Raw genomic sequence first — 13,102 nt, 5'->3', positions numbered from 1 at the left:
AGCATTCTAAGACCAGAGAACAGACATGAGCAGGCTTCCGGGAGCAAATCTCACGGTGACCGCACGCCCCCTAGTGGCCAAAGGGAATTACTATACACTCCCACGTTGACAGCCTAAAAGCTCACATTCTCCCGCAGTGCATGAAAATCAGGGTGTCTACATGGCTGATTCATGTCAATGTATGGCAAAACCCACTACAATATTGTAAAGTAATTAGCCTCCAATTAAAATAAGTAAATTTAAAAAAGAGAAAATCAGGGTGTCTAGAAGCATCATCGTTCAGGTGCAGAGGCCAAACACCAAGATAGCTGTAGCAGGAGGTGGCAGATTTTCCTGAAGAAGGCTGGCATGGCAGTTACCTCTTGTGCTTTGAGAACACAAGTGGTAACTTGCATCTATAATTTCTGACCTAAAGAACAACTGAGAAAAAAAAACTCCTGACCATTTTTATAGGGAGAGCTAGTAAATGGAAATCTAGGATTTTCTTTCCATCTTCATAGTCCTTGCAGTTGTGGTTAGACAGGCCTCTGGGTTTGCACTTTGATGTTTATTTTTCATTGATGTTTATGATTCAGTCACTATTTTCCCCCCTTTCCCAGTAATGATGTTTAAGGTTTGCATAAACTCGATGTGAAATGTCCTTCTAGCCTCTATCCTAGCCCATTTTCTCTTTCCTCTGATGGGTGGTCTAGGATTGAAAGGGGCACTGCTGGGGTTTGAGCAGTAAGTGCAACATGTCTGCTTTTGAGCTTTTAATTCACACTCCAGACATTGCTCAGCACCAGGGAACTTACTGTGTTGTTGTTGATGTTCAGTTGCTAAGTCTTGTCTGACTCTTTGCCACCCCATGGACTGCAGCACTTCAGGCTCCTCTGTCCTCAGCTATCTCCTGGAGTTTGCTGAAATTCATGTCTATTGAGTCAGTGATGCCATCTAACCACCTCATCTTCACAGTAGTTTGCCAGAATGTTGGGGAAATAAGCCAGACCAGCAATGGTCTTTAATTCATGCAATAGGGTCAGAAGTGTTCTCAACTCTCTAAGCCAGGGGCGAGCTGCTTGAAAGTGAAGCAGTTATCCTGCAAAGAGAGACACTGGAAGTCTTATGAAGTCATTGTATTTTACCGAGTTATCCTATTTGTACAGGAAAGTGGTACTCATTTTCCCCCTTAATTTGGGGGATTGAGTGCAATTTTTTTTTCTTTTGCTTGCACTTTTGAAATATTAAACTCATGTTGCTTATTCAGTATCAGTTTTTATAGAGTCTAATTATCTCATTTCAGTGCCCAGTTACCCCCCCGAAAATGTCCAAGCCATAGCAACATCACCAGAAAGCATATCAATATCCTGGTCCACGCTTTCCAAGGAAGCCTTGAATGGAATTCTCCAGGGGTTCAGAGTCATTTACTGGGCCAACCTCATGGATGGAGGTAAGAGGATTAAACGACGGATGATGGAATTTGTACCTGCCCCCTCCTGCCCTGGGATTCGGTACAGGCTGGGCACTTCTTTATCTCTGACTACTTTCCTCCTTCCTCACACTGTTCTGTTCCTGTCTCATATCTGACATTTTAACAGGTGTGGACAGCTGCTTAAAACACTGGTGCTGGTGTTTTAGTCCCTAAATCATGTCCGATTCTTTTATGACCTCATGGACTGTAGCATGCCAGGCTCCTCTGTCCATTTGATTTTCCAGGCAAGAATCCTGGAGTGGGTAGCCATTCCCTTCTGCAGTTGATCTCCTCGACCCAGGTATCAAGCCTGTGTCTCCAGCATTGCAGGCGGATTCGTTACTGCTGAGCCACCCAGGAAGCCCTTTTAAAACATCATATACTTTCCAAATTTGAAGGATAGGAGGGGGTGGCTGGCACTTGGGATATCTAGGAATAGAAGTGTTTTCCTAATTATGAGTATCTATGTCAAGCCTCTGCAGGCAGCACCAAAACCTTGATCTGTATCTAGAAAGTTCTACGTGACGTGTGTCCTAAAAGACTGACCCCTTCCTGTTCCTGACAGGACTCAGTAGGGAAAGTCCGTGAGCTCCTGTAGTTGAACTGGAAGGGGTTTAGGAAGGGTACTGGAACCAGAGGGTATTATTATCCCCGCGAGGTTTTGGCTCCTTTTTCTTTTCTTCCCCTCCTCCATCCTCTCTTTCTTCATTCTTCTTCTTTCTTTCTTTCTTTCTTTTCTTTCTTTGCTTTCAAGTTGTAGGACAAAATCCTCCTGTTTAGGGGCAGGATGTAGCACAAGAGAGGGTCAGCTCGGAGGATAGCAAGACTGGGGCTCCAAGCGTCTCAGCAGAACATGGCTCTGTTTCTCCGCTTGCAGAGGGTAGGTGCCCCTGAGCCAGGCTGAGCCCCACTCCACAAGCAGGACAGGCTCACCCTGAACTACAACCCCTAACAGGAAAGGCCCTGCTCTCTGCTTGTGGACCAAGGCTGGGGCCTCCCATGCCTGCATCCTTCCCCAGGCCCTATTTACAGCCTCCTTCCATCACCCCCAGCTCCCAAGGTGCCTCCCCACCCTTGTCTGGGGCTTCTTTCAGCCCTTCTGATGGTCCCAGTCAAGGTCCCTGGAGCACCTCCCACTCCTGCTCAGGCCCACCTGGGTCTGCTCTGACGACCCAGGTAAACAGAACACACTGGGCCTCAGAGGCTGCAGAGATCTGCTCTTGTGCTCAGTAGCTCAGTTGTGTCCGACTCTATGACCCCATGGACTGTAGCCCGCAGGTTCCTCTATCCATAGCATTTCCCAGGCAGGAATACTGGAGTGGGTTGCCATGGTGCGAGAATAAAGGGTGGAGGACACCTCAGCAAAGGCAGCTTAATAAATGTGCTAAGTACACAGCTGGATCTGAGGCTGACTGAGCTGTTTATGTCTGTAACCAGACTTGCATCTCAGAGCTGAGGATCAGCCCCAGTTCTTCCTGGAGTCCAGGGTAGCACTTTGCACAGCGCCAGCAGGGGGAGACATTGCTTCACCTTCTGAGCATCTTCTCAGTGTGAAGCTCCTGCCGGACGCTGAGGATGCAGCTCCTCTCAGATGGATGCTCTAGTCTAGTGAGACGGGAAGGATGCTCTGAAAAGAGAACCACGAGCCCAGTGGTTCTCTGGGCACAGACAGCCCCACCGAGGGACGGAGTTAAACAGATGACTCACTTCACTTCATCCCCCAAAAAGGGCTTTAACAATCCCATGGACGTCGAGTATGTTGTTTAGTTGCTCAGCTGTGTCCAGCTCATTATGACACCATGGACTGTAGCTCTTCTGTCCATGGGATTCTCCAGACAAGAATCCTGGAGTTGGTTACCGTTTCCTTCTTGAGGGTATCTTCCCGACCCAGGGATCAAGCCCATGTCTCCTGCATTGGCAGACGAATTCTTTACCATCTGATCTTCCAGGGAGGCCCAAGATGTAAAGTACAGCGTTAAAAAGAATTGCAAATTATCTATTTTACTGACATAGTACCGTAATATATCATTTCTTGTTCTGATTCTAATCCTCATGTTGAGTCAGATTAAATTAAACACCCTAATGGACATACCTGAAGTTAAATTATACTAAGATTGTTCCTTTTTTGTTCTTTTTGGAAATATTTCCATAATCTAGTGCTGACTATTCATCATATTTTCCCATTTCTCATATTTGCTAATTGTGTCTATTACCATCTTATTTCTATGATGGATGATGTGGTTAGTATGGTCTAGTCAACAATATATTTCAAAGCTTTAAAAACTTGAATATTTAAAAATTAAAGACTTTGAATAAAGGATGCTTGGAAATGCATATAGTTTCTAAAAATACTTCTACTCCTTCTATGAAGACCAAGGTGATGTGATTTAGTGCCTAATGTATGAGTTCTACACTTAATCTCCAAAAGAAAAAAACTCTCAGAAATGTAAGCCTGCTATGAGCAGCCACATTTTATCTGTTACCCCTGAGAGCTAACATTTGGGAATTAGCAGGGAATGTCATGGAATTCATAGATTCTCCTGCACGAACTCCTGAGACTGTGGCTCCGAGGTACCCACAGACACAGAACACATAGTGTTTGTGTAAAGGTTACACCTGCTAAGGTTGAGAACACACCACACACACACTCAGGCTCAGGCAGGCTGAGAAAGACATTGTTACTACCCCTGTGGTTAGTATTTTCCCCAAATACTTTCAAAAATATGCATAAAAAAGCATTTTCTTCTTGCTAATATGACCAGATAAAACAAAAATGGTTAAGTCACTTGCTAGGACAGTTAAATATACAATATGTCCATGAAATTTCTGAGTATTTTATTATCTGAAAGTCAAAGAATTTTGAAGACAGAAGCAGCTTCTCTGAGATTTTTGGGAAACTGGCCCCATTTCATCTGAATCCAACTGCTTTTCAACCCTCCTCTCTTTCTTCCAGACAAAAAAGACAGATTCTGAATCAGAGCAACACTTAGGTGCCAAACTGGGCTTTTGGTGTGATGCTGGCAAGTCAGGGAGATGGGCGGGGGGAGTTATTTCCACCTGGTTTTGATTTCTTCCTGAAAACCCTTTAAGAATCAGGGAGGGTATAAATAAACACATAAAAAGTATTTTGCTTTAAAACATAAAGTTTAAAAAAACTTTTGTACTATAAATAGTATGGTTTATGAATTTCTTTTTCTGTATTCATTTTATATTGTTTTACTCATGACTTCAACTGAACACTATTCTTGCCGTATATTTTTAAAATGTATTTTATTGAAGTATAGTTGATGTACAATGTTGTGTTAATCTCCATTGTACAGTCCCATATACATATTTGTAAATTACTCCACTGGCACTGAAAAGTAATTGATAGAAATTGATGTTTAAGCCATAAAGAAGATCGGGAGCTTAAACCAACAACAGATGAAGCGCGCTGTTTGCATTTGGCTTTTTTCATAATTCACCTTTTTACTTCTTCCACATGGGCTGGTCAGGAAAATGCCCTTGAAACAGAGGGAATGAGGTGTTTCTGTGGTTGATTCAGGGGCTCTGGGGATTTTTAAAAATGCTTGGGGGTAATTTTAAATAGGGGTTTGGACTGCAGGCCTATTCATGGTTTGTGATAAATTCAGTCACCCAAATAATGTGGACCCCAGTATGAGTCAACATCCAAACACTAATTCCAATTAGTGTGGTAATTCATGATCCGGTGTATTGAAAAGATCAGGGTACCCCACTTTGCCCTTCTCCTCTTAACTCTTCTCTTCTGCATCACGGTATCTCACCCAGAAACAGCCAGCCCCTTCGGCATGCCTTCCCTGGGCTATAATTAGAGGTCATATTTCCCCTGTGACATAGAGACCCTGGGCCCTTCATAAAGATAAAAACGAAAAACTTAAAACCGAGGTCATATGATGTAGTATGGTTTTCATAACTAGCCCGGCACACAGCCCCCAGGAGCCCCTTTCCTGAGTTGCATTACGTTTTCCCTGATTGTGTGAGTGTGTGTGTATGACTTTGGTTGTTGTTCAGTCACTTAGTCATATCCACCTCTTTGCAAACCCATGGACTATAGCACGCCAGGCTTTTCTGTCCTTCACCATCTCTTGGAGCTTGCTCAAACTCATGTCCAACGAGTCGGTGATGCCATCCAACCATCTCATCCCCTTCTCCTCCTGCCTTCATCCTTTCCCAGCAGCAGGGTCTTTTCCAGTGAGTCAGCTCTTCTCATCAGGTAGCCAAAGTATTGGAGCTTCAGTTTCAGCATCAGTACTTACAATGAATATTCAGAGTTGATTTCCTTTAGGATTGACTGGTTTGATCTCCTTGCAATCCAAAGGACTCTCAACACCACGGTTCAAAAGCACCAATTCTTTGGCACTCAGCCTTCCTTATGGTCCAACTCTCACATCCGTAATGACTACTGGAAAAACCATAGCTTGGACTATACAGACCTTTGTCAGCAAAGTAATGTCTCTGTCTTAACATGCTGCCTAGGTTTGTCACTGGAGAAGGAAATGGAAACCCACTCCAGTACTACTGCTTGGAAAATCCCGTGGACAGAGGAGCCTGGTAGGCTGCAGCCCATGGGGTCACAAAAGCTGGACATGACTGAGAGACTTCACTCACTTTCAGTTCAGTTCAGTTCAGTTGCTCAGTCATGTCCCAATCTTTGCAACCCCATGAACCACAGCACACCAGGCCTCCCTGTCCATCACCAACTCCTGGCTGCTGCTGCTAAGTCACTTCAGTCATGTCCCACTCTGTGCGACCCCATAGATGGCAGCCCAACAGGCTCCCCAGTCCCTGGGATTCTCCAGGCAAGAACACTGGAGTGGGTTGCCATTTCCTTCCCCAACGCATGAAAGTGAAAAGTGAAAGTAGAGTCGCTCAGTTGTGTCCGACTCCCAGTGACCCCATGGACTGCAGCCCACCAGGCTCCTCCATCCATGGGATTTTCCAGGCAAGAGTACTGGAGTGGGGTGCCATCACCTTCTCCGACCAACTCCCAGAGTTCACCCAAACCCATGTCCATTGACTCGGTGATGCCATCCAACCATCTCATCCTCTGTTGTCCCCTTCTTCTCCTGTCCTCAGTCTTTCCCAGCATGAGAGTCTTTTCCAATGAGTTAGCTCTTCGCATCAGGTGGCCAAAGGATTGGAGTTTCAGCTTCAACATCAGTCCTTCCAATGAATACCCAGGACTGATCTCCTTTAGGATGGACTGGTTGGATCTCCTTGCAGTCCAAGGGAGGACTCTCAAGAGTCTTCTCCAACACCACAGTTCAAAAGCATCAATTCTTCTATGCTCAGCTTTCTTCACAGTACAACGCTCACGTCCATATATGACCACTGGAAAAACCATAGCCTTTAGGTTTATCATAGCTTTTCTTCCAAGGAGCAAGAGTCTTTTAATTTTGTGTGTGCAGTCACCATCTGCAGTGATTTTGGAGCCCAGGAAAATGAAGTCCATCACTGTTTCCATTGTTTCCTCATTCATTTGCCATGAAGTGGTAGGACTGGATGCCATGTCTTTCGTTTTTTGAATATTGAGTTTTAAGCCAAGTTTTTCACTCTCCTCTTTCACCTTCATCAAGAGGTTCTTTAGTTCCCCTTCACTTTCTGCCATAGGGTGGTGTCATCTGCATATCTGAGGTTACTGATGTTTCTCCTGGCAATCTTGATTCCAACTTGTCCTTCACCCAGCCTGCCATTTCTCACGATGTACTCTGCATATAAGTTGAATAAGCAGGGTGACAATATTCAGCCTTGATGTACTCCTTTCCCTATTTGGAGCCAGTCTGTTTTTCCACGTCTGGTTCTAACTGTTGCTTGTTGACCTGCATACTGGTTTCTCAGGACGCAGTTTAGGTGGTCTGGTATTCCCATCTCTTTAAGAATTTTCCAGTTTGTTGTGATCCACAAAGTCAAAGGCTTTATTTAGCATAGTCAGTGAAGCAGATGTCGATGTTTTTCTGAAATTCTCTTGCTTTTTCTACCATCCAACGGATGTTGGCAATTTGATCTCTGGTTCCTCTGCCTTTTCTCAACCCAGCTTGAACATCTGGAAGTTCTTGGTTCATATACTATTGAAGCCTGGGTTGGAGAATTTTGAACATTACTTTGGCAGCATGTGAAATGAGTGCAATTGTGCGGTAGCTTGGACATTCTTTGGCATTGCCCTTCTTTGGCATAATCTTTGTCACAATATAAAATTTCCTAAATCTGGAAAGATCTTGAGGAGAACCATACTTGCATTTTATTTCATAAGCATTTGAGTTATGCTACTCCCACTGACCTATATTATCTATGTTCAGGAAAATGAAAATTATAAATGAAAAGTGTAACGGAAAGAGGTCAGATGGCCACCTAGGAAAGACTGTTCTTTCACAGGAAAGCATTTCTAACCTATCTGAGGGTAATGATTGTCAACTTTCCAAGTGCACGGGGACCACACAGGAGCAAACATTCTTCTCATTTTCACTAGCCATCTGCTGCGACTTCTCAATTGTGGCCCTTGGAAGTCTGCCGCTGGCTGGTAGCCCCCAGGAGACACTGGACCTCAGGCATCTTTGGGGGGCTACACCCTGGCCCTGCTCTCCCCCCAGCAAAGCATCCTGCCTCCAGAACTTGCCCATGAGCTGCTCATGATGGAAACAGACCTTGGGCTCCTACTGGGTCTGGGGCCATGCCTGAGACCCATTGTTTCTCCCCTCCCATCCCAACGGTCATCAAACATTAGGGGTCCCTGGCATGGGAGTGACAAACCTCGACTACCGCCTGCTTTATTTGAAATTCAGCTTTCCTACTGTGTCCAGTTCAGCCCTGATATCACCTTTTGATGACAAAAGGTAAACACAGACATTCATAGTCACCATAACCACAAAATAACTGACCACTAATCTCCGAACGTCCATACAACATGCTTGGAGGATGAGAGAGAAGAACAAAGAGCAAGAAGGTAAAACCAGGCTGGCAGAGATCCAGTTCCTCCGGCCAACATGCATCCACCCAGGGTCCTCAGGGGGTAGCTGCGAGTGTGGACCGTGGGCATACGGCCACACCATATGCGGTGCCACAGCCCACACTCTCAGCCTTTACGTTCAGATCCGTGACCTGGCAAAGACATTGAGCCTCTCTCTGCCTCAGTTTCCCCTCCTGTAAAAGGAACAGCCAGTGGAAACAAAAGGATATTCGTGTTGAGTGAATGAGTTAGCATGGGAACCCAGCGCAGGGCACCTTAGGAGCAACGTGGCGTGTCAGCTGTGTTTCCTGAGGCCAGAGAAAGCGAGAGACACTGCGGGACAGCTTGTTGTGAGTGTTGTGTGCACTGTGGGCACATCATGTGCAGAGATGACCAGACACCAAGGAGGTCTCCTTCCTGGCCCATCTCCCACCCCCATTCTCCCAGCCCACCAGGCACAGGGGTCAGGCTGCACCAAACATTCCACCAATGACCACTTGCCCTAAAGGTGGGCAGCTCTTTGGCCCCTCTCTCCTCCTCCAGCTCCTCTGCCAATGGCTCATTTCTAAATCCAGAGCACCCCTGCCGGTATTCCCCGAGGCCTTGTGAGTTTTCTCAAGCTGCCATGCGTCATGGGCTTCAGGCAGGCCAGCATGAAGTTCCATCTTTGCATGTCATTATCTGATCCCGCTGCAGAACACAAAGCATTTTTAGCTGACGACGCGTTCCTGACACATCAGCCTGTCATGTGGGCAAGGGGTTCACTCCAGGTGATAGGAGGAGTGTGCTGGGCCACCGCAGTTTAAGTTAGGTGCTAGAAAACACATGTACCTTAAAGGAGTCTGCTTATGTTAACCAGAAAACTAAGCTCGACTTGTAGAAGCTTCTTAATGAGCAGTTACAAGTATCTCTATGCAGTGAGCCTATGTGGTCCTGGCTTCCTGGGGCCAGTATGCAGGGAACACTGCTGGGTTACTCCTGCTTGGGGACAGTTCCGGACGGGCCTGTTGGCATTGGGTTTATAACACTTAACTGGACTGAACTGCTGTTTTCCAGACTTCTTTTCTTCCTGGCACTCTGTGGCAATTTGGTGCAGATGTTTTTCAAGAGACCGCAGAGGGTCAGTATCTCACGAAGGCTGTGCCCACACCCCTGAGTGATTTCAGGGAGTGATTGATGGGGGCCCAGCACTGGGCAGCAATAAGAACATGCCAACAGCCATGGTAACATGCTTGTGTTTTCTTGTCCTCCAGAGCTGGGCGAGATTAAAAACGTCACCACCACACAGCCCTCCCTAGAGCTGGATGGGCTGGAGAAATACACCAACTACAGCATCCAGGTGCTGGCCTTTACCCGGGCTGGAGACGGTGTCCGGAGCGAGCAGATCTTCACCCGGACCAAAGAGGATGGTGAGCACGGGGGCAGGCTGTGGGGGGCTCAGGTCCCATCTGAACCTCCAGGGGACACACAGAAGGCTCATGCCATGTGGCAACATTCCCAGGAAGGAGCCATTGTCAGAAAGGCTAGGTCAGAGGGTTAATTCACCCACCGATTCCTGACGTGGCTCCTTGAAAACTCTTTGTTGCCCTCCTAGAATATTCCAGCATGATTCAGACCACACTTCCGGTGTCACCTTTGTTTGATTACCCATTGTTTCTCTCTTCCACTATAACTTTTCATTCTTTTCTGGGGAGCCACGTGGGAAGTTGCTTCAGTTGTGTCCGACTCTATGCAACCCCATGGGCTGTAGCCCACCAGGCTCTGCTGTCTGTGAGATTCTCCAGGCAAGAATACTGGAGTGGGTTGCCATGCCCTGCTCCAGGAGATCTTCTCTACCCAGGGATCAAACCCACGTCTCTTACATCTCCTGCACTGGCAGGCAGATTCTTTACCACTAGAGCCACCGGGGATGCCCATTAGAACAATTTCAGTGACTCTTCAGCTAACATTGTAAGCTCTGACCAATTCTATCTCTCCACTTAAAAATTGTGTGATAATCTACATCATCCTATTGGAGTAACATTAAAATAAGCCCTCAATTGAGAATTTCATGTTAATTTTTAAAAATTTCTTACAAGGGTTTTTGGGGCTTCCTTCCTAGCTCAGTTGGTAAAGAATCCGCCTGCAATGCAGGAGACCCCAGGTTGATTCCTAGGCTAGGAAGATCCCCTGGAGAAGGGAAAGGCTACCCACTCCAATATTCTGGCTGGAGAATTCCATGGACTGTATAGTCCATGGGGTCACAAAGAGTTGGACACATCTGAGCGACTTTCACTTTTACAAAGGTTTATGATAATTTAGTAAAATTTTAATTATAGCACATTTCTCAGATCACTAATCTTACCATTCCATGCAGTTTGGACTTGTTATATGGCTGTTTCCCCATCCTACAAAAACTGTATGGCAAATCATTTTTTATTTTAAGGGAAAGCCTGGGGTGCCTTATCCAAATGTGCTAAAGAATAATTTGACTTCTGATACATACTATAGCTGAAGAAGGAAATAGCAACCCACTCCAGTATGCTTCCCTAGGAAATCCCATGGACAGAGGAGTCTGGCAGGCTACAGTCCATGGAGGTCACAAAGAGGCAGACATTACTGAGTGATGAAGCATGAGCAAACATATTATAGCAATAGTGAAAAAGCAGTTTCCACCTTAATAAAGGAAGGGGCAACTGATGTCAAATTGATACCTGTGTGGAACTTTCCAGATTGGAGTTCAGAATTACACCAGAGCCAGGGTTGAGATGCAACCACTATACCTAAATTTTGTGCTGTTTTGGCTCCACAATTTTTTTTTTTTTTTTTACTTCTTTCAAGCCTAAGTTCCCTAGGAAGCTGGTCAGGGCAGGGGTGGGAGAGCTATTGTTCACTGCTCATGACTGCCTATGTATGGGCAGAGTAGATGTCCTTTACTCTGTGTGTGTGTGTGTGAGTGTGTGTGTGTGTGTTCAGTCACTCAGTCATGTCCAACTTTCCGTGGCCCTATGGACTATAGCCCACCAGGGTCCTCTGCCCATGGGATTCTCCAGGTAAGAATACTGGAGTGGGTTGCCATACCTTCCCCTAGGGGATCTTCCCAACCCAAAGACTGAACCCGCATCTCTTGTGTCTCCTGCATTGGCAGGTGGGTTCTTTACCACTAGCGCCACCTGGGAAGCCCGATGTCCTTTGCTACCTAGAATATAAGAATGCTGCTGCTTTGCCCCATGACTGTCCTGTGGGAACAGGCTAGGGACATGCACTTGGAGGCCTGGAGACACTCTCCCCTTCAGCTTGTCTGTCTCCTAAGGACACTCCCCTGATGTTCACAGCACCTCTCTCTGCTCTCCCCTCAGGGAACCGAGCCCTGCCCTTGAAGCAGCCTATCCATCCACCCTTCCACCATCATCTTCACTAGCCCTTCTTGCATTCTAGTTCCTGCACACAGATTAAACCTCATCACCCCCAATCTTCCTAGTACACACGAGTAATTATTCCCAGTTATAGGCAGGTCCCAGTCATCTTGCTCAGTTATTGGATTCTTTAGGGAAATCTGAGGCATCACCGACTCGATGGACATGAGTCTGGGTAAACTCCGGGAGTTGGTGATGGAGAGGGAGGCCTGGCGTGCTGCGATTCATGGGGTCGCAAAGAGTCAGACATGACTGAGTGACTGAACTGAACTGAAGGTCAAAATACCATGCCATTAGGAAGTCACAGGTTCAAAGAGATGTCTGCAAAGCTATGTCCTGAGTGAATAATTTAATTCTTTAAATTATTATTTGAATAATTTATTTTTAAATACATTTAAATTTAAAATTTAAAACACAATAAATTTTAAAAATTAAAAATAAACTTTAAATTTAAAATAATTTTTAAAATTTTTACTTATTTATTCATTTGGCTGTGCTGGGTTTCAGTTGCAGCACACACTACCTTTTAGCTGAAGCATGTGGGGTTTAGTTCCCTGACCAGAGATCAAACCCAGGCCCTCTGCATTGAAAGTGTGGGGTCTCAGCCACCGGACTACCAGGGAAGTCCCTAATTTTTTAAATGCAGTAAACAAAGAGTCTCATCAAGATGTTTGCTATGCCACCTGCTGCCCAGGGGACTTAGGCACCTTATCACACTTTCTCTGAACTGAACCATCTTCATGTACCAAATTTCCATGTCAATCAGACTGCAGAGAATTAAAATCTAGAAAGTGAATTGATGTGTGCAAACATCACCTAGCTTGACACATAGTGGGACAGTTCCTGACACTAGACATTTGATTATTTGATCTCCACTCCTTCAGAGCGAGGGTGGAACTGTCTTTTGCATTGCTAAGCAATAACACAGATGTCACTAGAATTAGTATTTAAAGAACAAATTGATTGGCAACATGAATTTTGACACCTGCATTTTTCAGAAGAAAGTACAGAAATCCAGTGAAAGGGGAAGCCTCTCCACTGCTCCCTCATTGGGATCAGTTTTTAATTACTCCTCCAAATTTAGAAATCATCATAGAGTTCTATCTCAAAGCTTGGCCCTGAGACCCAAAGTCTAATTTTTAAATCAATTATTCCCTTCTTTCATATCCAGTGCTAATAATAAGGGGAGATGCAATTGATTGTGGAAGGTCCTGCCTCAGGTATATCAGTTACCCCAGGAAGGAGTCAGGAATTCCACTTGTGGTAGTGAGCGGATAAAGAGTAGTGCAAAAC

General features: G+C 45.5%; 1 protein-coding gene across 1 annotated transcript in view; it reads left to right on the top strand.

Annotated features, from left to right (window-relative positions):
- The window catches only part of DSCAM (DS cell adhesion molecule), a 679,278-nt gene that overhangs the window by 562,543 nt on the left and 103,633 nt on the right, over positions 1-13,102 (top strand). Inside the window, exons 18-19 of the mRNA XM_069597968.1 lie at positions 1,283-1,429; positions 9,668-9,823. Coding sequence (XP_069454069.1) covers positions 1,283-1,429; positions 9,668-9,823 — 303 coding nt within the window. The remainder of the gene's footprint in view (positions 1-1,282; positions 1,430-9,667; positions 9,824-13,102) is intronic.

The sequence above is a fragment of the Ovis canadensis genome, chromosome 1 (assembly GCF_042477335.2).
Source record: "Ovis canadensis isolate MfBH-ARS-UI-01 breed Bighorn chromosome 1, ARS-UI_OviCan_v2, whole genome shotgun sequence".
NCBI classification, from domain to species: Eukaryota; Metazoa; Chordata; class Mammalia; order Artiodactyla; family Bovidae; genus Ovis; species Ovis canadensis.
This window is presented reverse-complemented; position numbering and strand designations above follow the sequence as displayed.